This window comes from Podarcis erhardii (genome assembly GCF_964252035.2).
Source record: "Podarcis erhardii genome assembly, chromosome: 7".
Classification (NCBI taxonomy): domain Eukaryota; kingdom Metazoa; phylum Chordata; class Lepidosauria; order Squamata; family Lacertidae; genus Podarcis; species Podarcis erhardii.
The window spans coordinates 74,754,020-74,780,996 of NC_138511.1; the positions used below are offsets into that span (position 1 = coordinate 74,754,020).

Consider the following 26,977-nt stretch of genomic DNA (forward strand, 5'->3'; position numbering starts at 1 on the left):
GGGGTCCCTTCCAACTCTATGGTTCTGTGATTCCATGTGAGTGCTGTTATGCTCATATCCTGCTTTGTAGGCTTCACAGAAGCATCTGATTGGTCACGATGAGAACAAGATGTGAGACTAGTTAGGCCACTGGCCTGATCCAACTCTTATACACAGGCGTCCCCCACTTACACGCAATTAATTCACATGCAACCACATATACACACAGCGCCCGGAAATAGATAGAATCAAACCAGGAAATGGCAGGAGACAGCTGGAGAGTCCTCATGGCTTGAGAGGAGACCCTCTCCAGGCCCTGAAAAGAGCTTTAGTTAGGGCAGAGCAAGCCCCAAAGAGACCTGAAGTGCAGAGAGGCTTTGTTTAGGCTGCTCAGCCACCCCACCTAGCAGCTGACATGAGCAGTAGTGCAGCAGCTGTTTTCCTGTGCATCCTCCAGCTAGCTTCAAGTCTAGTTGAAGAGAGAGTTGTGTGGAGAGAGAGAGAGAGAGCAGGAGAGAGCTGGAGAGCAGGAGGGGGCAAAATGGGCATTGAGAGGTTTTTCAGAGGCTGCTCCCCACTTGCCCAATTTTCCTAAAGCATGTAGACCCAGAACGTAGCCCCCACATAAATGGGGGACGCCTGTACACACATACACAGCTGAGGACAATGCTTTATATTGGCTTAATGGTGGAGTTAGATCCACAGCAGCTTTGCCACACCTAATCTATTAGCTTTTCAGGCATCAAAAACCTCTGTTGTTTCTGCTGCGGCAGATTAACACGATTACCTCTTTGGAAGCTGAAACCCAGCTTCGGAGATCCGAGCCCCGGGGAAATGGAAACCTTACATTCCCCTGGAGATTTTTGTTATTTTCCACTCAAGTCACAGAGACAAAGCAGCGTTCAAGGAAGCTGTACAGGGAGCCCCCGAGGGGCAGCTTATTTAAGACTTTGGGGACTTGCGCCAGTCCCTGAGCAAGGCCTAGAGGGACAAGTGGAAGGCAGAGAAGAAAACAGTAAGACACGTGCTTGTTTGATGAAACCGTCTCCCTGTCAACCATCAAGCCTTGTGTGCAAGCTCATGTAGGACTCCTGCCTTCACCATCCTGGTGCCCTCTACTTGTCTGGAACTACAGCTCCCATCGCCATGCTGGCTTGGGTTGATGGGAATTGTAGTCAGAAACATCAAGAAGGCATCAGTATGGGGGAGGTGGCATTAATCAATCCCTTACTTGCAGGCACTTGTGGCCTGGCCTTGTCACATTTGTGCCTTGCAGATTGCTAGTGAATAGTCCCACATGACCACCTGAGGTTTCGTCAACGAGAGCTCATGGTTTAGAGATGGTCTCCTGCCAGCTGAGGCTCTCTCCACGTTTTTGAATGAGATACCCAACGGGCCTCAGCAAAGGTGATGCCATTCCAGCCGAGGAAGCTGGCGCGTGTCAGTGCACACACAAGTGTGGAAGGCAGGAAGCGAGCGAAAGCTTGGGAAGAGACAAAAGAAGTGGAGCTTCCCCCAAAACTTCTCATTGCTCATGGAAGTAGGGGGTACACAACAGTTGCACATCTGTGAGGCTCAGTGTGTTTTTTACATGCAAACCATCTGTCATTTGGATGAAGCAGGCACCTTTGGAACTGGAATCAATAGATGGTACAGATAACAGAGGAAATACTTGGATCCGAACCTAGGGCACTCTTTCCTTACACTGACTCTTTCTCAGCAGGTCGTGCTTTTAACTAAGGCTATGTGCACATTACCAGCTCAAAACACAGCTAGGCATTTCTTTTCCCCCAATAAGCCCACCCTCAGCTGATCCATAGGAAGAACAGGAACTGCGAAAGCTCTGTTGGTAGCACATGAGCCTCTTCATCTTAGGGTCATGGGTTCAAACCCCACTTTAGGCAAAAATATTCCTGTGTTTCAGAGGGACGGACTAGATGGTCCTTGGGGGTCCCTTCTAATTCTACAGTTTTGTGATTCTGGAACACAGAAGTCACGCTATACTGAGTCAGGGACAACGGGTCCATCTAGCTCAGCACCGTCTACAGTGCCTGGCAGACACTTTCCAGCTTTTCACGTAGGGCGTCTCATCTAGCCTTGCTTGGAGTAGGTGAGGAATGAGCCAGAAAAATTCTGCATGCAAAACAGGGGCTCTGGTCAGCAGAGGAGCGGGGTTATTGTTCATCAAATGATCAAAGTGATGACCACAGTGGGAGTGACTTGCAGTCCTATGATGGCACTCATAGAATCAGAGAATTGTAGAGCTGGAAGGGGCCACAAATGTCATCTAGGCCAACCCCCTGCAATGCGGGAACCTTTCAGCTAATGTGGGGCTCAAATCCATGACTCTAGGATCAAATCTCATGCTCTACCGACTGAGCTATCCAGGCTGTGAACCCTAATTTATATTACAGTGGACGCTCGGGTTATGAACGTGATCCATGCAGGAGGCACGTTCGAAACCTGCAGCGTTCTCAACCCACAGCGCCACATCTGCGCATGTGCAGGTTGCGATTCAGCGCATGCACAAAGCGCGATTTAGCACTTCTGCACATGCACAACCACCAAAACCCAGAAGTAACCTGTTCCGGTACTTCCAGGTGTCGGCGCGTCCGTAACCGAAAAAAACACAACCTGAAGCATCTGTAACCCAAGGTATGGCTGTATTTTTGTTGCTGCTGTCAAAATTGAAGGTGTGTGTGTGTGTGTGGAATTGCTCCAGGACCTGAATTAAGCCCCCAACCTAGGTGGCAAGTCACTCCTGCCTTAGGGGAAGCAAAGGCAATTAAACTCACAATGGGGAAATGTGCAGCTCTCCTCCGATCCCTCCACAGCTGTTTGGTACAGCTGTTATTTGGTGAAGGAGATAGGTCTATGTCCGAGCAAGGCGTCTGGGAGTTTGTGTGTGGAAATTCCCGAAAATTCCTGTCTTACTGCTCTCAAGCTTGTTCATGCACATGCACACAGACACACAGAGAGAGCAAAGTCTGACATTTCACCGCAGCTGGAGAAAGTAGCATTTTAATGTCGTGGAAGAGACTTGGCAGACATAAAAGGTCAGAAACGTAGAAAGGGGTCAGCGAAACCAGGGGAACGGGGCTCAGTGGAGAGCTTTCCTAAGGGCCAGCAGCACAAAGAGCATCAGGCATTAAGCTTTGACAGGTGCCACCCACACCTGCTCCTCCTATGCAGCCTAGACAGAACAGAAGCAGGTGGATGTTATGGCACTGCCCTCTGCTGGAAAGAAACCACACTGCGACAGAATACAGGTAACCTCAAATGATACCACAAGCAAGGTTAGCCTATAACTGAGAGTCATTTTTCCAAGCAGGTGAAGGCGGTATAACAGGAGAACTAGCGTACACACTCATTTATTGCATCCTACACACCCAACACTCAGGGCAAAGGCGGGAATTACTTTCTGCCTCCGGGTTTTGTTGTCTGAAGCATCGGCACCTGGGAGTAGATTTCCAGTTCTGGTCTGGATTTTCAGAGCCAGGTTGCATTGCTATGCCACAGGCAAAGATTTAGGCTAAGGATGGGGAAGCCGTGGTCCTCTAATTTGGTGCTGGACTCCCATCAGCCCCAGTTACCATAGGCAATTGAGTTGAGAGTCCTATCACATCTGGAAGGGCTACGGCTTCTGCATCCCTAGTTGGTTAGATCCAGCCAGCTTGCTGGATATTCTGCACTGACTGTAGGAAGTTCTTGGCAAAAAAGCAAGCTTGTAATAAGGCCAGAACTACTTCTTCCTGTCGAAACTGTCACTATTTTTTGTTCAAGAAAGAAAGGCCTCAATTTACTCTCATAAAAGAAAGATCTCATACTCCCTTCCCATTTATAAGAGTGCATTATTGTGCATTTGGCAGGGCTGGGAACTTGCACTCCACCAGACAGGAACAAAATGAACATTCCCCGCTACGTCTTGTGGCTGCAGCTGCTAAATACAACAAATAGGCTCTGGGGGAATTGCAAAATCCTGTTTAGGGAGTCTCACGGTTAGGGCTGCATTACTCATCACCCTCTTCCTGGGGGTAGGGCGGGGTGTTAGGAGAGGGGTAGTACCTCTGATGGGGGACACATTGTGCTCCTTCTGGGGTAGTTTGTTCAGCTTTGGGCCCCACCCTGCACTCAGCTCTCACCTGTGGCTCCTAGAAGCTGTCAGCATATGACAGCAGCCACACTCTGGGAAGTGGCTTAAAGTGGCCGGGTCTCAAACCCTCGGTGAGTTAAGGACTTCCCCTGTATATGAAGACAGGCTCCAGCAGATGGAGTGGATGAGACCAATAGTGGGTCCAATGGTCAAGAAGGCGATTTCTGCACATCCTGCAGAGGGAAGCGAGGGGCAAATGGGGCTCCTCGTCAGCTTGGGAAGACAGCCCATCTAGGAGAAGGAAGACTCAGATCCTAGACATCTGCTGCCTTGAGGGATATCTTCAGGAGAAGACAAGGCTAAGGAGAAAACCCTATGCAAATCTGCAGTTCCCAAGGTGGTTGGATGGTGCCTTGTATGCCTCCGTCCAGCAACTCCTACAGCCAAGCTGCTGTCGAACATATTGCTCTACTTTCCTTTGGGCCACATCAGCAAGGCCGAGAGAGGGGTCTTGCCATCTGGGCAGCCTGGGACCTCCATACACACTGCCCAGGCTTGCGCCTTGGGGAGGTAACTCTGGTGCTCCAAACACAGCAATTAGACTTCACCCCCCCGAGGCGCACTCCATTGTCTCTCGAGACAGACAGGTGTCAACAACTTCTGGAGACAGTGCTCGCCTTCAGCTTTCCCCAAAACAGTGCCATCCAAATGTCGTCGGGACTGCAACTCCCTTCATCCCTGGCCATTGGGCACGCTGGCCAGGTTTGATGGGAATTGGGAGTCCGACGAGATCTGGAACGCACCGAGTCAGAAAAGGCTGCCTTGCACTCTGCACTTGCACCGAGTAACTGAGATTGCACCAAGTGACAATCTGGAAGGCCAAGGAAGCAACCCCCCACTTTGGATGAGCTCCTAGCTTCTCTGGAAGAAGAACACCCCTTCTGTTTTCTTTTCAAGGGCAGAGCTGCCAGCCTTTATGCCTAGATATGTCTGAAAAGCATTTCTACCACCGCTCTTGGGAAGTCTCATCGTAACCGTTTGAGCACCAGGAAGGCAGATTTAGTACCCCCCATTGCCTAGGATGAGGACTAAGCTTGAGCAAAATGTGCCGGACGACAACCCCTTTGTCTCGGAGTCTCGCAGCAAGCTAAGCACTTCCAAGTTAGGCTGGGATCACCACGAAGACAGCAGGCCTGGCATTTTGCCAGGTTTGGTGCAAAAGGCAGGCGGCTTGCTGGGGAGCAGGGAGGCGAGGGCTGTGTGCAGTGCAGAGACAGGAACACTCTGGATCATGGGGGGAACGACATGTCAGGAGCAGCCTGGGAGGAGAAAAAGAAAAGTCAGGCACAGAAGGAGTTAAGTTCAAAATAAATCCAGAAAGGCAGAAGGCCAACAGATGCCCCCCAAAAGCCTCGATAAGGTCACAGTTTCTCCAGATGGTTCTCCATGACATACTGCTCTGTGAGGTGTCCCACAGTCAATTTAGAGGAAAGGACTGTAGCTCAGTAGGAGAGCATGTGTTTGGCATGTAGAAGGTCTCAAGGTGAATCCCATCAGCGCCAGATAGGTCTGGGAGAGACTCTTGCCTGAATCCTGGAGAGCTGACGACTTAGGATAAGGCAGCTTCTTGTGTACTTGCCTTCCAGGCCTCTCTGTAATTGCAAGCCTGGAGGTGCCTGGCTAAATTAAAAGGGACAGGGTTCAACTTTAAAAGCCCTAGGCAGCTCAGGCCCTGGGTACCTCAAGGACTGCCTCTGCCAGGCCCAGAGTTGGCACCCAGGATTCCTGGGTAGCTCCAAGTAGTGGTTGGCCGGTGCCTCTTGGAACTGGTAGGTTTTAAGGCAGGGAGACCGACAGTAGGTGGCGCTAGAGACAATGTCTGGCAGAGGCAACTAATTATTGTTTTCTCTCCATTGGCCTCTTCCCTGCTGAGGATAGGGGGCAGGAAGATGGCAGGTAGTGCCCTGGCTGGAAGTAAGAAGGCAGGCAGGCTGAGTTGATTGAGTTTGGCAAGGGAATGCCCGTTCACCCCAATGGATGAGCCTCCACCGGCTGCCAGGGGTCCCACAGACCCTGCCCTACTGATGGCTACCCCACAGCCCCCTCTTTAACCCCTCCGGGGTTCCAGTCAGCACTATTGGCAGGGTGTGCGAGCCGCCATTCAGCGTTTCCCACAATACCCCTGGATTGAACCCTGGCCACACAGGTCCTAGTCCCAAAGTCTAACCACTGTGACATACTGCCCATTCAGTAGTGTTCACTGGAAAGTTCTATCATCACTTTCAATTTCAATATAGTGTAAACTATGAGCAAAGCTGTTGACTTGATTTTCAGAGCATGCTAGCGGGACCCGGAGCCCAACCAGTCTGTCCAAACCAGTGGTCCATCTCCCCAGTCCTGCGGTATATGCAACTCACCCGTTTCAGGCTTCTTCTATCTCATCCTTGTGGATAAACCTAGCAAGGAGAGTCAGAAAGAGACAGTTTTTAAAAGCGGTTGTTTCCTTAAAAGGCTTTAAGCTTTCTTTCCTTCTTTTTTCCTAATCCACCCCAGGCAGGAACAGTTTGCCCCAGCAGTGTGTCCTGTTACATGACAAATCAAAGCAGTCCCAAAACACATTTTGCCTCACAGCGCAGGATCTAGCAGACGGGTGCGGAAACCTGAGGCCTGTGGATGGAATGAGGCCCTCCAGACATCTTAGTCTGGCCCTTCTCAGGCCACAGGCTCCTCACAGGCCTTTCTTTGTGCCTCAAGTATTTTTGCCTGGCTGGATCCTGTCAAAGACCTACAATTCCCAAAGTTCCCTGGAAAGAAGAATTGATTCACTCAATTGATCCACTCTGGGAACTGCTGTTCTGTGAGGGGAATAGGGGTCTCCTAACAGCCCTCAGCACCCTTAACAAATTACAGCTCCCAGGATTCTTTGGGGGAGGCTATGAGTGTTTAAAGTGGTATGATACTGCTTTAAATGTGTGGTGCAGATGGGACGCAAGTTGAACACACAGTCCTACCACACAAAAGTCCACTCGCTTTCTTTGTTTCAGCCACTCAATTAAGGTGGGCAAAGTCATATCCTGGTTGCTATTGTTAATCACCTGAGCCAGGAGTCCTCACCAATCTATTCCAATGCACGAAATGAATAAATCTGACGTAGGCACAAGGCTCAGCTCCCCGGTTTTCTTTTTAAAGTTTCTAGTCCTCAAGTATGAGGAAAAGAAGGGGGCAGCAGGGGAAAGTAAAGGATAACTAAAGTAGGCTGGATCTTACGCCGAATCGAGCTGCGCAGGGGCCCCTCCTCCTCGTCAGGTTCACCCGTCCTGTAAATAGAAAAAAATATTTGTCATGCTGCGCTTAACAAAAATGCCTTGCTCTCTTCATATCCTGCAGCGATTTCTGTTTTTTAAAAACCACGGTGTTTTGTACAAGAGCAAAGCAATAGCTCCTCCTGTTGACAGATAAAATAACTACTCAGGGCACCAACAGAAATGGTTAATTAAGGTGATGCGAGCCAATGAGCCTTGCCAACTATGGATTTATTCACATTTCCATGGGTCCAAAAGGGTTGACTACCCGTGTTTTGGATTGTGACAGGCTCTGCTCTGCTGTTTGGAGGGCTGGTGGTCTAACTCCTACTGCCAAGGACCCCTCCTTCCAACCCAACTATTGTTGTGGGGGAGCAGGGAGCAGTGGCGTAGCGTGGGGAGGGCCACAGGGGTGACTGCCCCGGGTGCAAAATTGTTAAGGCTGCCAAATTTCAACACCTGGTGCTGTCTCAATACAGTTGCGCAATTCCATTGCTGGGCTCTGTTGAAAACGGCCTCTCCATGAGAACCTGTCCGGGCAATAGAACGACTCTTCTTTTCTTATCTCTACAGCTGCAATCTCTTGGGTGCCGCAGATGCTGTTAGGCAGCTGAATGCGCATGCGTTCTCGGTCTCTGTCTGTTTCCCTCCTTCTCACCCTCGCTCCTCCAGGTAGCCCGGAGTGCTGGCAACCCACGCTATGCCACTGGCAGGGAAGGAGAAGCTTTGCATTTACTTTTCCAAAGCCCCAAGTTTAACAATTTGCTGTCTTGCTACCAGGCCAGATTCAAGTTACTTGTGTTCATTCATAAAGCCCTAAACAACTTGAGGTCCAAATACCTTAAGGACTGCCTGATTCCTTTTGGTCCACCTCAACCACTAAGACTGTCTGATGGATGACTTCTGGCTGGTTCCCAATGCTCCTAAGGTTGGGTTGGTCTAAACTAGGGATTGAGCCTTGAGTGGGGTTATGCCCTGCCCTGCGGAACTCCCTGCCACTAGAGTTCGGCAGGAACCATCCCTTCCTTCTTTAAGATGTCTTTTGAAAACTATATTGTCACGAACCATCTCTTTTTAAGCAATCACTATGTTTTACTGATGTATTTATGGATGCTTTTGGCTGATTTTATCCTTATATGTTGCATACCACCTGGATATGTTTTTATGAAAGTGCCGGCTATAAATATATATATAAAGAAATAAATAAACAAAATCTTGTGAAAGCTCCTTAAGAAAACAAAGGAGGCAGCTTAACAACTGTGCAGTCTTAGCACATGGGGAAGCTTTTGGAAATGAGTGAAGCCAAATGTCCAAGTGTAAATAGTTTTTATCTGGAGGAAAGGGTGTGTGGGAAGATCTTTTTCCGATTGTACTTCTGGTTGTTTTGTACCAAACTGTTTTACTGTACACCTTGGCATTGTTTTAATGAGAAGTGGTATACAAATATTTTAAATAATATTAAATAAAGGGAAGGCAACAAAATCATACACAAGACTTGCAAAGAAAAAGAAAAATCAGCCTGACCTAGTTACATTTTACCTGCTTAAGCAAAGTCTTGGATTTCAGAGCATGTCCAGAGTTCCTTATAGAAGAGAATTTCTGAACGAGAGAATATCTTTGGCCTCCTGATTGGATGGTTCCAAGAAGACAAAGACAGAGCGCAAAGCCTGTTTGTTCACAGAGGCAGATCGGTTTGGGGCCTATTTGCGTAACAGACTACTGGCACATGAGATAAAGTATATTTTGCCAATCAGAATTTCTTTAGAGGTTGATTCCACCTCCTTGATGATTCATTAAAACTTTATTATAAGAAGGCTTAGCTGTTTTTTATTAGATGAGGTACTGCAATAAATGATTATCAACCTCAGAATGCATACTGAAGAATAGAAGACAGGATATCAGTTTGTTGCAGACTTCCGGAGGAATGGTCTGATCACAGATGCTCTAGAGGGCGCTGTTGTCCTGTTCAGGTTATAATGTCACATTCTCTAAGACTCATAATTTGAGTGTGCTACTTTTTTCTCTCCTTGCTAGGTCACCTGTCTGCATCTGCTGTATATAATAGCCCCTCCATCCTAGGTCACCCATTTAAGCTTTTCAGGAGAAAGGCATTACCTCTGTTGCTGGTTGAACTTGCAGCGACAACGTCGACCTGGGAAAGAGAGACAGAAATCCCAAACAGTGAAAGAAAATCAGTGCGGGGACAGACGAGAAGCAAAGACTCTGGGATTGCCAGCATTCTTTTGGGAAGGGAGTGTTGCCCAGTGGTTGGAAGAGAAAGCAGCTCACTCTAATTTAAGGTTACCAGACATCCCTGTTTTCCCGGGACAGTCCCGGGATTTACACATCAGTCCCCATACAAAATCCATTGAAGTTGATAAGTGTCCCCAGATTCATTGAAAAAAATCTGGTAATCTTACATTAGAGGGAGCCCACAGGTCAGTGGCAGAATGCATAGAGACAGTCCCAACTCCAATCCACAAAATATCTAAAGACAGGATGGGAAAGACTAAACGTACGAGCACTGAAGCCAGCCAGTCTTGAGCTAAATAGATCAATAGTCTGAGGTCCACATGGGGTCAGAGACTACAAGTGAGACCTGCAACAAAATGTTGCACAGAGTGCCGCTGCTCGGGGTTCTAGCCAGCCATGCCCTCCTCCCGAAAACTCCATTCCACACTTCCTCTCAATGGCATTCTGAGGACACAAGCAGCTTTCATTGGGTTGCTCTTTTGGTTGGAGAAGATACCCCCTACGCATTTCCCCTTGATGTGTTTTCCTTTTGCAAACCTCAAGGTTCCCCCAAGGATGCCAACACACCCTCCTGTATCTCAGAGGCTCCAATTTATCTACAAGCCTGGTGACACTTAGCAGCTGCATGTGCTGTTAACGTGCTGCAGAAGACCACCAGAAGGTGGCAGTAGAAAGTTATGGCAGAGCACGTAACTTTGCCTGTGGAAGGCCCCAAATTCAATCCCCGGTGTCTCCAGGAATGGGAGTGATGGGAAAGACATCTGCTGGGGTCCCTGTAGAGCCACTTCCAGTCAGAGGAAGCAATCATGGACAAGGCAGGCCAAATGCCTGACTCTGTAAAAGACAGCTTCATATATAAAATCATAGAATTCTAGAGTTGGAAGGGACCACAGGGGTCATCAAGTCCAACCACCTACAATGCGGGATTTTTATTTTTATTTTTTCCCAATGTGAGCCTCAAACCCACAACCCTGATATTAAGAGTCTCATGCTCTACTGACTGAGCCATACGTCCACATGGGCTCCTTGATCCATTTCCCTTCAGTAGTTTCCCCCTCCTACCCCGCCCCCACCAGCTGCTTTTCACTCCTCGAGAGAAAAGGTACAAGTATCTGGTGTGTGAGACAGAGTGTGCAACTGAGCCCCGCTGTGTGGGCCTTAAGAGGAGAAAAAATAACAACTGGACAGTGGTGGCTGGTTCCTATTTGGAACTGGTGAGGCAGGAGGCAGGGAGGTCAACAGTAGGTGGGGCCAGAGCACGCTAATTCTAGTTTTGTCCACATCCGCCTCCCTGATGACTCCTATGACACTGAGATTGAGGACAAGGATAGCCAGTAATACCATATATGCTGGATGTAAATAAGAAAGCATGGTTGGGTCTGGCAGAGTGCAGGCTGAGAGTTGGTAGGGCAGTGTCCCTTTCGCCCCGAGCGATCAGCCCTCTACTAAGCAGGTGTGTGAAAGGAGCCCTTCCTCCCCACATCTGAAGCTTCTGGAGCTGCATTTTATTAAAGTCGCAATGTTGGGGAAATTCAGCAGGTGCCATGGCTCAGTTTGGCTCATTATAAGGCAGGGAATTGTGGGGGCTGGGAAAGAGAGGGAGAGAATCTACTCACTGAGCACAATGAGAATGCCAAGCAGGAACAGGACGACAGCAAAAACCAGCCCCCCAATTCTCAGCGAGTGGTAATCTGAGAAGGAAGGAGAAGGAAGAAGTGGTCATTTCCAGCTGGGAACATATCCCTGACTTGGAATGAGGGGACACTCTTGTGATGCTTTGCATCAGTGTTCCCCAACCTGGTGGGGTTCTCTGGATCAGTAGCAGCTGGTGCCCATTGGGATGTGTAGGGTAAAATTCTGGTAGCCCAAACCGTAGGTGGAGCTCCCAAGGTAAAGGTACCCCTGACCGCTAGGTTCAGTCGCAGACGGCTCTGGGGTTGCGGTGCTCATCTTGCTCTATAGGCCGAGGGAGCTGGCGTTTGTCCACAGACAGCTTCCCAGTCATATGGCCAGCATGACTAAGCCGCTTCTGGTGAACCAGAGCAGTGCCCGGAAATGCCGTTTACCTTCCCGCCGGAGCGGTACCTATTTATCTACTTGCACTTTGACGTGATTTAGACCACAGCGCCACCTGTGTCCCCAAGCCAGTGACAGCAAATGCCAACTAAGGAAAGGAGGTCCCATTCTCCTCGCAGAGCTTCAATTCCCACAGTTCCCTATGGAGAGGGATTGACTGCGAAACCGTGAGGGGAATAGGGGTCTTCTAAGAACTCTCAGAACAACAGTTCCCAGGGTTCTTGGGGAGCGGGGAGAGAGACAACTGTTTAAAGCGGTATCACAGTACCTTTAAGGCACGGTGTAAATGTGGCACAGGTTTCCTCCTCCCTGTTGAGTCCTAGAAGGCCAGCACTGAGACTAAGGAATAGAAAGCTGACAGCCAGAGCTGTCTTGTCAGTGAAGAGGTAGGCAGACATGTGAGGGCTGGCTGGGGACAGACTGATCTTGGTGCAGCAGTGCCCCACTTGCTTGAATGGATGGGTCTCCACTGTGGGGAGCAAGGGAGACATAGGCTGAGGAAAATAGCCTCCACAGGTGGTGACGGAAGGTTAAAAAACACAAAAAAATCTCTCCTTTGCATCAGTGCTGCGCTCCAAGTCAGAGTCATCCACACCTCTTTTAAAGTTGTAGTTTCTTTAAGTTCAAAAACGAGGAGATTGGACAACACGTTTTTTGTTTCCAAAAGTCTTTTAGGGGGGTCTCTGCCCTTGCCATCTATCCCCTGACCCCAGGTAGTAACAACTGGCTCACCATAATTGAATGGGTCGTGTGGAATGTCCTTGGGTTGTGGTGGTTCTGAAAGAGGCAAACACACACACACACGTATATATAGAGGAGATTAATAATACAGTTATCCTTCAATCTTCAATCTTCCCTGCCCCATTAATCAATCACTTTATACTGAACTATTTAGCGTTCTAATAACTTCCCATGATCTTGATAAACCCAATGGGGGGGGGGAATTATTTTTATTATTTATTTTTATTTATATCCCACCTTTCCTCCTCTTTAAATTGCATTTCCTATCCCACCTGGCAACTAAGCGGCATATAAATTAAGAAATAACAACAAAAACAACACCGAAAAGGCCTGGATATATGTGGCACTTTCAGACACCTGCTATTTTGGGGTGACATTCAAGCAAATACTGGCAAGTTCAGGTTTATTTATTTGATTTATTATATTTTTATCCTACCGTCTGCCGCCCCTGCCCCCCACAAGAGGTTTGAGGTAGTGTATATGGTTTTCCCCTTCCCCATTTAATCCCCACAACAATCCTGTAAAGTAGGCTGAGAGGCAGTGACTAGACGAGGGGTCAGCAAATTTTTTCCACTGTCCCTCATACCTTGTGGGGGACCGGACTATATTTTTGGGGGGGAAATGAACAAATTCCTATGCCCCACAAATAACCCAGAGATGCATTTTAAATAAAAGGACACATTCTACTCATGTAAAAACACGCTGATTCCCGGACCGTCCACGGGCCGGATTTAGAAGGCGATTGGGCCGGATCCGGCCCCCGGGCCTTAGTTTGCTTACCCATGGACTAGACCAAGGTCACCCAGTGAGTGTGGATTTGAACCCAGGTCTCCCTGGTCTTAGTCCGAGATTCTAACCACTACACCACCTTGGCTCAACAAGATCCTTTTTGACTATAAGGTGCAGTATATATTTGAACTGGATTTTCTTTTTGTGCAGAGTACAAAATGCCCAAATGTCAGCAGATGTTCTCAGCTGTTTCTCCTCCTTCTCCTCCCTGCCCCTCCACAAGCTTACCTGCTACTGCAGATCCTATCAAGATCCCACACAGAGGCAGAAGGAACCACAACTCCATGACTGTTCTGAGAAGATATAAAAGCAACGAATAGTCAGATTCCTGGCTTGAGCAATGTGCAGGATGTAATATGCTTTAGCTGAGATTCCTGCATTGCAAGGGTTGGACTAGATGACTCTTGGAGTCCCTTCCAATTCTATGATTCTGTGGTTCGATCTGCCCACCATTCAGGCAAGCAAGAATCGTAAGAATTCAAGGACGCATTCCAGCAAGGCAAAAACTCCCAGGAAGAGCACAAAGCAAGGCTGGTGAGGTGTGCAGCCTGGAGGGAAAGAGGTGTGGCCTGGTGAAAGGGGGCGTGGCCTGGAGAGAGAGCTGAGGACCACACAGAGAGTCCTGGAAGGTTGCATTCAGCCCTCAGGTTCCCTACTACGGGGTCCAACTACACATTGTGTTAAGCACACTTTCTAAAAAGTGTACTGTGGTACCTCAGGTTACAGACACTTCAGGTTACAGACTCCGCTAATCCAGAAATAGTACCTCGGGTTAAGAACTTTGCTTCAGGATGAGAACAGAAATTGAGTGGCTGTGGCATGGCGGCAGTGGGAGGCCCCATTAGCTAAAGTGGTGCCTCAGGTTAAGAACAGTTTCAAGTTAAGAATGGACCTCCGGAACGAATTAAGTTCTTAACCCAAGGTACCACTGTACTTAGCCCCAGCATGCAAAGAGAACCCTATTAGGGCTAAACCTTTCTCCCCTATCCTGTTTTCCACCAAAAACAGCTGCCATGAGCTACAAATTCCACCTTTTCAGACATGTTCTTCTTCTTCAGGGCATTTCCTGTTAAGTTGTGGGTGAACATATCAGACGACACAGCGATTCTTCAAACAGCTCTTGTTTATTCATAGGCAGGCCAGAACTGAACTGAAGGGTTCAGCCAGCCTGCTTATATAGAGCTCCACTAGAATGCAACAGTAACCATTTTCTGTAACTATCCAATCACTGAATGTCACTTTCAATCCCTTATTTGCATATGTGGACCTGATTGAAAACTATCTACAGTGGTGCCCCACAAGACGAATGCCTCGCAAGATGGAAAACTCGCTAGATGAAAGAGTTTTCCGTTTTGGAGGTGCTTCGCAAAACAAATTTCCTATGGGCTTGCTTCGCGAGTTCTTGCGAGTTCCTGCGGGGGTTTTTTCCTCCCCCCCCCTTTTTCTAAGCCGCTAAGCCGCTTATCCACTTATCCACTAAGCCGATAAGCCGCTAAAAGCCGCTAAACCGCTAATAGCGCTAATCCGCTAAGCCATCAATGGGTTTGCTTCACAAGACGAAAAAACCGCTAGACTAAGAGACTCGCGGAACGGATTCTTTTCGTCTTGCGAGGCACCACTGTACAATATCCCCCTGCTGGCCCAGGGTGAGAACTTCAGTACATAACATTTCCCCTCTTCATTCCCCCTTTCTTCTACCTCCTCCACCTTTTTCTCCCAGCAAGGTTGCTGCCTTTCCCTCTTGAGACGGCTCCTGCGCTGTCAACGGACGCACCAATCTGAGGCAACCAGCAGAAATTCAACAGGTAATGTTTCCCACATCGCTCGGCATTGCCCTGAAGAAAGATCACAGCCTGTTGGGGAATTCCCACTGAACAAGCAGGAACCCTGAGAGAACGCAAAGTCGGCTACTCTTAAGGATGGAAAAGTAAACAGCTAGTCCACCGGGAGCCAGGGGGGTACGGTTAAAAATAGAGCTTTGCTGAGAAACGTTCCAGAATTCGAGAACGTCCCTCAAAACACAAGCAGGAAACAAAGATGGCTGAGAAGTGTCAGCAAGACGGCTGTGGGGAGAGGGGTGGTTTGGGGGGGGGGTTCAGATCAGCCAGGTGGAAAGGGAAACGGACTGGGAGAGGAGAGGAGAGGAAATGGTTCCTCAAACAGCTGGGGCTGGACCCATTATTTCACATCCTGAAATGGCCTCAGTGGCCCTGTGGAAGCGAGGGCAAAGGCCTGTAACTATGGCAATAGGCTTTTTTGCAGCCACCGAAAACTGCTTTGCAATGTTTGCAAATGATAACCTGTCTCTAGGGCGCTCAGGGACGTTTCAGGGTTCCCCTTCTGCCTGCCTGGCAGGCAATTAAGCTAGCAGCCTTCCGGCAGAGAAAGGTCCTGTCGTGCTCTTAACCAGAACATGCGGATCAAAGTGCATTTAACAAGAAAGAGGGAGAATTCAGCTAAAATTCAGAGTCTCTGTTTGCAAGTGCCCATGGCCTCCAATGGCCGAGGAGGCACTTACGGAAAACAACTGAGGCTTGCAATAAAATGCTGCAGTATATATCAGGCCTCCGACCTGCTCAGCCCTGCTCAAGGATACAGTGGTACCTCAGGTTAAGTACTTAATTCATTCTGGAGGTCTGTTCTTAACCTGAAACTGTTCTTAACCTGAAGCACCACTTCAGCTAATGGGGCCTCCTGCTGCCGCTGTGTGATTTCTGTTCTCATCCTGAAGCAAAGTTCTTAACCTGAGGTACTATTTCTGGGTTAGCGGAGTCTGTAACCTGAAACATATGTAACCTGAAGTGTAACTGTACTCCATTCTGTACCCCTCTCACCCACCCGTTCCTCAGGGGTCCCATTTGGCTCAATTTGCGTCGACATTCATCACGTGACTTCGCTGCTCGGCAATGGTTCAAAAACAACCACCACCATCGGACTAATGCTGGAAGGCCGGCCCCTGCTTCCTCACTTCCTACCCCAGCCCCATAGTGCTCAGACAAACAGATCCTTTCCACAAACATCCTTCTGGCTTGCATGTTTGGCTGCTGCTATCACTAACCGAGCAGGAAAGGGGAATAGGGACACTCCCATGCCTTGGCTCACTCTCTGCCAGAAAGGCCACGCTTTCAACTGCAAACGTCAGCCAAGAGATTTCTCAGTGCAACAAAGAACACCCCAGCTCACACATTTGGAGCTGCTCTAAACGTTAGGTACCACTTTGCTCTAAAAAAATGGGTTTTCAAGGTACAGTGCCACGTGTCTGCACTTGCTCTGCCACCGAGCTATAACACTTCCTTCTTGTATTAGCCAGATTTGCAGCTAGGCAATGATGCCGGCATCGACTGAGAGAGGTGTGGCGGGTAGGAGCAGGGACCTGTCAACCACCTGTCAATCAATGGGCGTGGGAGGGGCTGCAAAGAAGCGGGGGACCTCCTCCTCTGCTAGGACGACGCTGGGGACCTCACAACCACGGCACAAGACCAAAAATGTGGAAGCCAGGCTCTGGCAGGGAGCAGAGTGTCGCCAAAGCCTTGTGGAATGTGCAGGAGACGTTTGGGCCTGCCCAGGCAGCTCGTAATTTTGAGGTCCATTGGACAAGCGTACAAAAGCTTCTCTCCATGCTGGGGAGATTGAAACGGGGGGACGCAGACGGTTAGACTGGCTGGACAATCCAGGGACGGCCAGGTTTAGAGCTGCCTGAATGTTCTTTTGTCGGTTCCTTGTAGCCTTAATTTCCCACACATACACACCCTATTGTTTGTTGCTGTAGCTGCAGAGCAACACCCGCCTGCCTTTCCCTGCTGCTCAGTAACCACCCCAGCAGGGAGCACATTCCTGGAAGAAAGCAAGTTGGCGGCTGGGGTTGCCTCCAGCCGGGCTAGCAATGCTACTGGGCAACAGAAGAAACAGTACTGTATGCCTCTGGCAGCCAATTTTGAACCCCACTATGGGGGCAATAGGGACGTGGGTGGAGCTGTGGTCTAAACCACTGAGACTAGGGCTTGCTGATCGGAAGGTCAGCGGTTCGAATCCCTGCGACGGGGTGAGCTCCCGTTGTTTGGTCCCAGCTCCTGCCAACCTAGCAGTTTGAAAGCAAGTCAAAGTGCAAGTAGATAAATAGGTACCGCTCAGGCGGGAAGGTAAACGGCGTTTCCGTGCGCTGCTCTGGTTCGCCAGAAGCGGCTTAGTCATGCTGGCCACATGACCCAGAAAAAAATGTCTGTGGACAAACGTCAGCTCCCTCGGCCAGTAAAGCAAGATGGTCAGGGGTCCCTTTACCTTTTTTATGGGGACAATATATCTGTCGCCTCTAGGCTGCCTGTTTTTTTTCGGGAGGGATTCGGGCACAGAAAGAAATTTAGGCTTGCAGAATTCCAGTGGGTAAAAGTGCCTAGCTGTTGTTCTGCAACTACAAATCCTAGGTGGAGCAGGGCGGACAATAAACCTTTTTTGTGGTTAGGAAAGCGACAGGGAGACCAGGGTTCAAATCCCCAGGCAGACCTGACACTCGCTAGGTGACCTGGGGCCAGCCACAGTCTCCCAACCTAAACAACCTCACAGGGTTGTTGTGAAGTTAAAAATGGGGAAGGGAGAAAACCATGCACACCACCCTGAGCTCCTCGGAGAAAAGGTGGAGTATAAAACCAATAAGATATACATTAAAAATTAAAGCTAGATATTGCTTAACCTCTGTGTAAGCTGTGCGCAAGCAAATCCACATAAATGCTCAAGAAACAGATCTGCAGGAGTCCAATATTTATGTAGGTCATTCTGCCATGCTCTCAAGCTTTGCCACCCTCTAGTATCCGATGGGCCAGAGGGGCTGCAAAAACAGGAGATCCGATGCATGTGCCAATCTGTCTCCATTAATGAAGCCAATTGCATTATTGTTAATTTGCCCTGATGGGAGCATGATGCAGAGAATTTCGGGTTCAAGCACCCAAACGCCTTGGACAATCTCGTCATTGCAATGCTGAGTTTCAGAGGAAAGGGGGCAGAGAGAGAAAAGAGCCCCCTCACACCCACTGGTGGATCCAGTTAACACTGACTGTACCTCAGCTGGATCAGACCTTTCCTTGGGGGCTGCATGCCCACCAGGGCCATTTTCAACCATTTTCATTTGGGGGGTGCGAGTGGGAGGAGATTCCATCACGTAACCATTTTGCTGGCAGAATCTTAGCACTATGTTGAACACAAGCATGTACCCTTAAAGCCCCTTTCCCTCCCCACAAAGAATCCTGGCAACTTTAATTGAGCGAGGGCGCTGGGAACTGTAGTTCCCAGGGTTCTTTGCAAGGCTGCTTTAAATGCAGAAAGGACGGCTGCACCTTCACAGGGTGAGGCTAGACATCATGGGAGCATGTCACATCCACACCAAAGGTTTATTTCATTTATTTGTTTTCATAAGCTTTTATTTATATATTTCAAAGAGAAAGTTGAAGCAACATTTGCCAATGTACAATCATATTTTTCTAATTTATGCTGCATGCTAGTTATTCCATATCTTACCTTTTCCACAGTATTTTCAAATCTGTATTTTACTGCTGTTTTTACTCTAAAGCCACTTGCGTTTTAGCATGTTTACAATAGTTGTTTTTTAAAAAAACAATCTACAAACTTTCTCCAACCCTCCTTGAATTCTGCCTCATCTTGATTTCTGATTTCATGAGATAAACTTGCCATTTCTGCATATTCCATCAATGTGAAAAATCACAACGTTATTTTTAAAGCACGTTAAAAACACATTGCTTGCCCCACAACGACCACCACAGAATCCTGGGAACTGCAGTTTGTTTTAAAAAACTGGCTTTCCAAGCACTGCTACACACCAGAGAAAAACGCTCGCCCCCTGAGTCTGCCATGCCCCATTCCAAAAAGCCAACACAACAACCTCTCTGGGGAGGAACAGGGACAGCTCCATTACAGCCCCTGGCACAGCTGTCCCTGTTCCTCCTCAGAGAGGTGCCCATTCTGCTGGGCTTAGGCACGCAAGGGTGTTATATTATCTCACCCATAGGCTCACCCTTGTAGGAAACTCACCCTGCACAACAGCAGTGCCCTTGGGGTCGTCTTGTCTTTCCCCAGATAAAGAGTGGGGAAATTGCTTCGCTACCTGCCCCGTGCAGCCCCTCACACCTACCCCTCAGGATCTGTACTTCTGGGCCTCCCTGGTCTTTCGCGAGGAGATAAGGGCTGGTTGGAGTTGAGGGAAAGGAACAAACTTCTTTTTTTTTTTTAATAATAAAAAAAAGAGGGAAGGTACTGGCTAGCGGCAGAGAAGGAAAGATTAGGGGAGCTAAATTAAGTCTGCCTTGGCTCCAGGACAAAGGCTGCAGGGGAACAGCAGTGTGTCCTGCTGACCAGAAGGTGCGAAAGAAAAGAAAAAAAAACCCACAGGCAGCACAGCAGAGGAGACAGCCCGGCTGTGCATACACCATTCACTTAAAAGCACATGGCTTTTAAGAAGCCTGGGAACTGTAGTTTGCCCTTCGCAGAACTACAGTTCCCAGTACCCTTAACAAACACTGGTCTCCGGCTGTTTTGGACTACAATTCTGACCATCCCTGACCACTGGTCCTGTTAGCTAAAGATGATGGGAGTTGTAGTCCCAAAACAGCTGGAGACCCAAGTTTGGGAAGCCCTGCTTTGGGGAAAGCAATGTGCTTTAAATGTATGGGATGCACACAGCCATAGAGGGAGAAGGAGCTGGATCAGGCTAGACTGCCACCCCCAAACTATGGGATGGACTACCAAGCAGGTCAGGACGCGGGTGGTGCTGTGGGTTAAACCACAGAGCCTAGGACTTGCCGATCAGAAGGTCAGTGGTTCGAAATCCTGCAGTGGGGTGAGCTCCCGTTGCTCGGTCCCTGCTCCTGCCAACCTAGCAGTTTGAAAGCACGTCAAAGTGCAAGTAGATAAATAGGTACCGCTCAGGCGGGAAGGTAAACGGCGTTTCCGTGCGCTGCTCTGGTTCGCCAGAAGCGGCTTAGCCATGCTGGCCACATGACCCGGAAGCTGTACGCCGGCTCCCTCGGCCAATAAAGCGAGATGAGCACCGCAAACCGAGAGTCGGTCACAACTGGACCTGATGGTCAGGGGTCCCTTTACCTTTACCTTGCAGGTCTACAGAAGAGAGTGGCCCTACAATTCATGCATTTGTATACTGTGTGCGTGTGTGTGTGTTTATTTTCATGTTTTGAGAATATATACCACAGGAAAGCAAGCTACAAGGACATCAAAATACATGCGCCAATGCAGTATTATTGTTCTTTAATGTTGCAACTGACTGAATCTGACATTCTGCCGAGGACAATCTGTTAACCAAGGGTACATCAGGTTTGGAAACCTTGAAATGAAACCAGCCCTTTTGTTTTCCCCTCTGCGGAGATGCCTGCAAGCTTTGCCATGACTCATGATTCATTCCTTTTAAGTAGCTAGATTGCCCACACAAACTGATGCCACGCTCTTTGGAGAGAGAATGAAGCACCTCTCTTCCCTTTTGCAGACTTACCTGGAGGGGATGCACTTGAGGCTAAACCCCTGCATATAATTTATCGCATTTATATCCCACCTTTTCCTCCAAGGAGATCAAGGTAGTGCACATGGTTTTCCCCCTCCCCATTTAATTCCCACAACAACCCTGCAAGGTAGGTTGGGCTGAGAGGCAGTGACTGGCCCAAGTGAGCTTCATCTGGAGAGCGGCAACATGAGATCGGGGCCTTTTCTGCAGTGGCTCCGTTTGTGGAATGCTCTCCCCAGGGAGGCTCAACTGGCACCTTCACTACATATCTTTAGGCGCCAGGTTAAAACAGTCTTCTTCACCCATGCCTTTGACTAATTAATCTATGGCTTTTAAAACTAAGTATAGGATGTGTGTGTTATTGTTTTATTATGCTATATATTTTTGTGTTTATATACTGTAAACCATCCTGTGATCTTCGGATTAAGGGTGGTATATAAATTTAATAAATAATACTGGCCAAATGGCAATTTGAACCCCAGTCTCCCAGGTCCTAGTCTGGCCCTCTAACCGCTACACCACACTGTCTCTCCCCTAGGCTGCCTTTGATTTCCAAGGCAGGAGTGGGATGGGAGGGGTAGGACTGGGAATGGGGAGTGCAAAGGTTTGACCCTTTCTCTGCGTGCTAGTTAACTCACCCCGCCCGCCCGCCCACTCCGTTGCTTCTTGTCCTTATCGCACGCAAACACACACGCCTGCTATCTTAAGAAGAAGAAAATACACAACAGCAGACTACACATTTAATGCAGACTGCAGTTTGTCTGTTCCCTAGCATAGTTAACTAGACTTTTTGCTGTATGGGGCTATTGGGTCAGTGGTTTGATCCAGGTTGGTGCACTGGGTATCAGAAACCAAAAAAATGGCCCCAGAACCAGCTGAGAGGCATCCTTTTATCATTATTTTCGGTGGAAACATCAATGCACATCTCTTTGCACTTGGAATGGGGAGCATACGGCTTTCCTGATATGGATTAACTCCCAGCAGCAGCATGGCCAATGGTCAGAGATGAAAGCCAAAGGTTCTCCAACCTTACTTCGCTTTAATATACTCAAAACAAAGGAGTGAAAGGAAGACAGATCTCTGCCCCAAGAAGCTGGAAATCTCAATTCCAGCAGTAAGGGAGAATAATGAAGGCAGCCAGGGACACCAACTCTATAAGGCCAAGCTGTCTATGCCCCCCACCGCAACATTACCTGTTGGGAGCAGGCCAAGGTCTTTTTCTCCAACCCCCTGCAACAAGGGAATCTCCTTTCTTGTAACTTGAAGCCGTTGGTTCAGGTACTAGCCTCTGGAGCAAGAGAAAACAAGCTGCTTGCTCCATCTTCCATGTGACAGCCTTGTATATATTTGAAAATGGCTATCCTATCTCCTTTCAGTATCCTCTTTTCTAGGCTAAATACTCAGCTCCTTCAACTGTTGTTCATAAGGCTTGGTTTCCAGACCCTTGTTCATCTCAGTTGCCTTCCTCTGCACATGTTCCAGCTTGTCAATATCCTACTTAAATTGCGGCACCCAGAACTGGACACAGTAAGTATTCCCTTGACTTGGACACTATACTTTTGTTGATGCAGCCTAGAATGGCATTAGAATTTTTTTGCTGCTGCATCACACTGCTGTCTCATGTGAAGCTGTAGTTCAAAACATCCAGAGGGCAGCAGGTTGGGGATGCTTAGAAGATATAAACAGAAAGAGAGGCTTGGTTCCTGCCTAGGACTCGGCCATTCATTGACTCATTGCTTTTGTAGGTTAGCATTGTGAGAGCTGGACCATAAAGAAGGCTGATCGCTGAAGAATTGATGCTTTTGAATTAGGTGCTGGAGGAGACTCTTGAGAGTCCCATGGACTGCAAGAAGATCAAACCTCTCCATTCTTAAGGAAATCAGCCCTGAGTGCTCACTGGAAGGACAGATCGTGAAGCTGAGACTCCAATACTTTGGCCACCTCATGAGAAGAGAAGACTCCCTAGAAAAGACCCTGATGTTGGGAAAGATGGAGAGCACAAGGAGAAGGGGAAGACAGAGGACGAGATGGTTGGACAGTGTTCTCAAAGCTACCAACGTGAGTTTGACCAAACTGCGGGAGGCAGTGGAAGACAGGAGGGCCTGGCGTGCTCTGGTCCATGGGGTCACGAAGAGTCAGACATGACTAAACAACAACGACAACAAAACTGCGAGAGGCAGGGAAAGAAGCGACCCAGCAAGGAAAATTCCTCTTGGGTGTAGCACACGGGAGTTCAGTTAAGCCCTTTGGCCAAGCCCTCTCCCCTGACTTGTTGTTTGGCAGCTCTGTCTAAATATACCCAGGCTAGCAGGATGCTGGAGTTATAAATATCCCCCATACTCGACCCCCATGGCATCCAGCTTCACAGCTCTGCTTGGGTTCATTTCAGTACCAAGCCCTTCCAAAGACGATAAGTAGCAACAGCATTCCACCTTTGCCGCAAGCCTGTTCTCCATTTGCACAAAACTCACAGGCCTGGAGAAGATTGTCTTGGGTTTGTGGGTGGGGAGCAGCAGTTAATATCTCCATGCATTTGCACCCTGGCCTTGATCCTGAGAAGGGTTGTCAGAGCGGCTCACAATTAAAACTATCCATTTAAAACAACAGGTAGCTGCATTTTAAAAAAAGAAGCAGAACATTAAAAACTCGGGCAAATTATAAAACTTTAAAACCCACGTCAATAGTGTTATATTGTTTACATTTTTTTTTTTTACTGTTTTAATAGTTAGAACGTTTTGATTAACTTGTCTTACATTTTAATAACAAATGTCTTCAACTTTTGGATGAAATTGCATTATTGTGCATTTTAAACACGTCTGGATATATTTGTTGCCGTTTATACTTGTAAAGTGGTTAGAAGCCCTTTTGGCAACTCAGCGGTATATAAATAAATAAATAGCTAACAACAACTGTGGGAAATTGCAGTCAAATATAACTAGCAAGCCTAGGGCTAGTTAATGCATGAAGGAGTTAAAACCACAGAATTGTATTCCTAGACTCAGTTAGTTCATGCCCCCTCACCTCTGGTGAAGGAGGATATGCTTAACGTACAAGGAAGATCTAGTAGGAAAGGGGAAATTAATTACACTGTCTCCTCCAAGCTGGTCTCGTATGTTAAAGTAATTAAAGAGACTAAGATTTTTCTTGTTCCTGCCTGCAGAGATTAGGAAACTAGGAAATTTCCCGGATTTGGCTAAAGACACCAAGCTAAAGGTAGAAGATAGGTCCACCAGCATGCAACCTTTTAGAACATACACAAGCACTTTAAAAATTGTACTGTGATTTTCGCTCACAATAAAAAAACCCTGAAAAGTAAGTTGCTATTGTTCCCCTTCTACAGATGGAAAAACCGAACAAGGGGAACGTGTGTTACGTGGAGCCAGTGCCTTGATCCATCTGGCTCAGAATCACCTCCACCAACTTCCGCTGCCTGGTGCAGGCTTCTCAGAGGCATCTGGTTGGCCAAGAACAAGAAGCTGGGGTTTTCAGAACCATTGGCCTGATCCTGCAGGTTCTACTTACATTGTGCAGATGCCTGATTATCGTCTTCCAAAGCAACTACTCTATTCCGAACTTAAAAATGGAAATCGTAATGCTGGTGGTCAACAAAAGGGGTTTAAAGGCAAATCTCAAGGCAAATCTAAACAAATGTAGTATAAACACCGACAACTGGGAAACACTGGCCTGCGAGCGATTCAGTTGTAGAACAGCCTTTACCAAAGGGGTCATGGACTTTGAAGACACTCGAACTCAGGACGCAAGGGAGAAACGTGCTAAGAGGAAGACACACTTGGCAAATCCACACCGTGAGGAACTCCCGCCTGGGAACCAATGTCCCCACTGTGGAAGGACGTGTGGGTCCAGAATTGGCCTCCACAGTCACTTACGGACTCATTGTTAAAACCGTGTTTATGGAAGACAATCTTACTCGGCTACAAGCGATCGCCAGAGAAGAAGACTTATGCTATTATGGTGCTCTCCAGATTCCAGTGGTGCCCCGCAAGACGAATGCCTCGCAAGACGGAAAACCCGCTAGACGAAAGGGTTTTCCGTTTTGGAGGTGCTTCGCAAAACGAATTTCCTATGGGCTTGCTTCGCAAGACGAAAATGTCTTGCGAGTTCCTGCGGGGTTTTTTTCCTTTCCCCCCCTTTTTCTAAGCCGCTAAGCCGCTTATCTGCTTATCTGATAAGCCGATAAGCCGCTAATAGCGCTAATAGCACTAATCCGCTAAGCCATCAATGGGCTTGCTTCGCAAGACGAAAAACCCGCTAGACGAAGAGACTCGCGGAACAGATTAATTTCGTCTTGCGAGGCACCACTGTATTTGGACTGCAATCATTCCTGAGTATTACAAACAGGCTGGTAGAAATGAGAACCACAGAGAACATAAGAAGAGCCCTTGGGGGATTAGTTCGAACAGCATCCTGGAAAGGCTCCTTTGCCTGCAAAAGGTCTCAGGGTCAATCCCTGGCATCTCCAGGTAAGGCTGGAAAAAAAACTCCTGCTGGGTGTCAGCTAGATGGTATAAGAAGGCCACTTCCTGCATTTCCCCCAGTGGCCAGCCAGACACGACAGCATTAGCCCCTTCCCCAGGAACTGGTCCTCAAGAGGCAGGCTGCCTTTGACCTGGCAGTTTGCATGTAGCCCTTCATAAGACACACCCTCCATCCATTTGCCTAACGCCCCCTTCCGGGCCATCTCAGCACACCAAGTTCCATGAAGAAATTCTGTAATTTGCAAAACACTAACACAGCATTCTCGCAAGCCCAGAGCATTTCCCTTAGGAATGTTGCTAAAGGCAGTCAAAGAAATGAGCCATTCTTTGTCCCTTAAAGCCAAGCAAATATTTCTAGTCAACATGAGTCGATCAGGTCACTTGCCATGCTCACCTAACACAAGCCTCCCATTCAACCACCTTCCTCTGGAAATATTTCCAAGCCTTTCCCACTTAGGGTTGCCTGCCAGCCACCTCCACCACCAGCACCTAGGCTCCTGTCTCTTTTTCAAACTGAGCGGCATGCAAAACTTCAACAGGAGAAGCCTTCCCTGCCAATAACGTGATGTGGGGGGAGGGAGAGGTTTCCCCTGTTGAACTTGTGCCTGTTTGCACCACTAGGGAAGACACAGAAGCTTTTCTAATAAGAGTCATGCGACTCTTCGGAGTTATCCTCCCAAACCCCTGGGATTATTTCAAAATAGCGGGTCTTTCCCACAGATTTCAAGATCACCCCGATGACCTTTGCAGGAGGACGGCCTCCTTCGTACGCTGTTAAATTTTCAGAGACCACAACTAATGCAGAGAAACCCAGGCACACGCTCTTCCACATTATCCAGCTGTTTCATGGGGCTTGGGGAAGGAAAACTGTTTATTTGCCCTGTCAATTGAGCACCGAGAGGCACGCATACCAGGAGGTAAAGGACCCCAATAACCAGGGGCAGCAAAGTCAAAGAGAAGAGTCCTGGCTCAGCTGTAGAACATCTGCTTTGAGTGCAGAAGGTTCCAGGTCCAATCCTTGGCTTCTGCAAGTTAGGGGTTGGAGAATTCTCCGGATTGAAACCCTGGAGAAACAGCTGTCAATCAGTGTGGGCAATACAGAACTAGAGGGCCAGCTGGTCTGCTTCCACTCTTCTTAAGTTGGCAAAGGTCAGAGCCCAACCCCCAACCCCCACCCCACCCCAGACCCTAGCACACTAACAAGAGCCCTCTAGACCTGCCACAGTGAGGGGAAAGACTCACCAAGAGGAGTGGGGCCATGGAGAGTATCCTGCCCTCCAAAAACCTGGAGCTGACTTTGCTAGTAGCTCCCAACTTAGATTTAATAGTGAACTAAAGACGGGTGACCACCAGTATTAGCACTTTCCAGGAGGCAAACTCACGCACAAAAAGAAACCCGACCTCCAAAAGGAGGCGATTTCGTGCCCCTTATCCAGATTCTGGCGTCTCTGTTCACTCCGGATCGCACCCACCTCGAAATCAACCCACAACAGCAGACCGTTGCCTTGAACTTACTTGGCAAAGCGCTTTCCCAGAAGTTCAGAGACGCACACAAACACCGGTTGCTTTCTGTCGCCCCCACCTCTTCCTACCCGTCCTCGCTGCTTGCCACGCGGTTCCGGGCCCGATCGGTGGTCCCGACCTTGGCGCGCTTCCCTTGCCGAGCGTCGGAAAGCAGCCTCGTCGCCGGCGCGAACCCGGGTGGGTGTGGGAGGCGCCGCGGGGGCCG

At 48.5% G+C, this 26,977-nt stretch overlaps 1 protein-coding gene across 3 annotated transcripts; it reads right to left on the reverse strand.

The window, feature by feature from the left end:
* Positions 1–4,184: 4,184 nt before the first annotated feature.
* FXYD1 (FXYD domain containing ion transport regulator 1) lies at positions 4,185–26,977 on the reverse strand. 3 transcript variants are annotated; one of them, XM_081869887.1, is made up of 8 exons: positions 26,764–26,977; positions 13,462–13,526; positions 12,436–12,480; positions 11,244–11,318; positions 9,490–9,526; positions 7,340–7,389; positions 6,490–6,528; positions 4,185–5,391 (listed from the first exon to the last, which is right to left on the reverse strand). In XM_081869887.1, exons 2-7 carry the CDS (start codon positions 13,517–13,519, stop codon positions 6,506–6,508), a joined length of 288 nt encoding a protein of 95 aa, XP_081726013.1. In that variant the 5' UTR covers positions 13,520–13,526; positions 26,764–26,977; the 3' UTR covers positions 4,185–5,391; positions 6,490–6,505. The 3 variants fall into 3 exon arrangements, with proteins under 3 accessions (XP_081726013.1, XP_081726015.1, XP_081726014.1); XM_081869889.1 differs by lacking the exon at positions 26,764–26,977 and adding an exon at positions 19,373–19,482; XM_081869888.1 differs by lacking the exon at positions 26,764–26,977 and adding an exon at positions 19,273–19,404.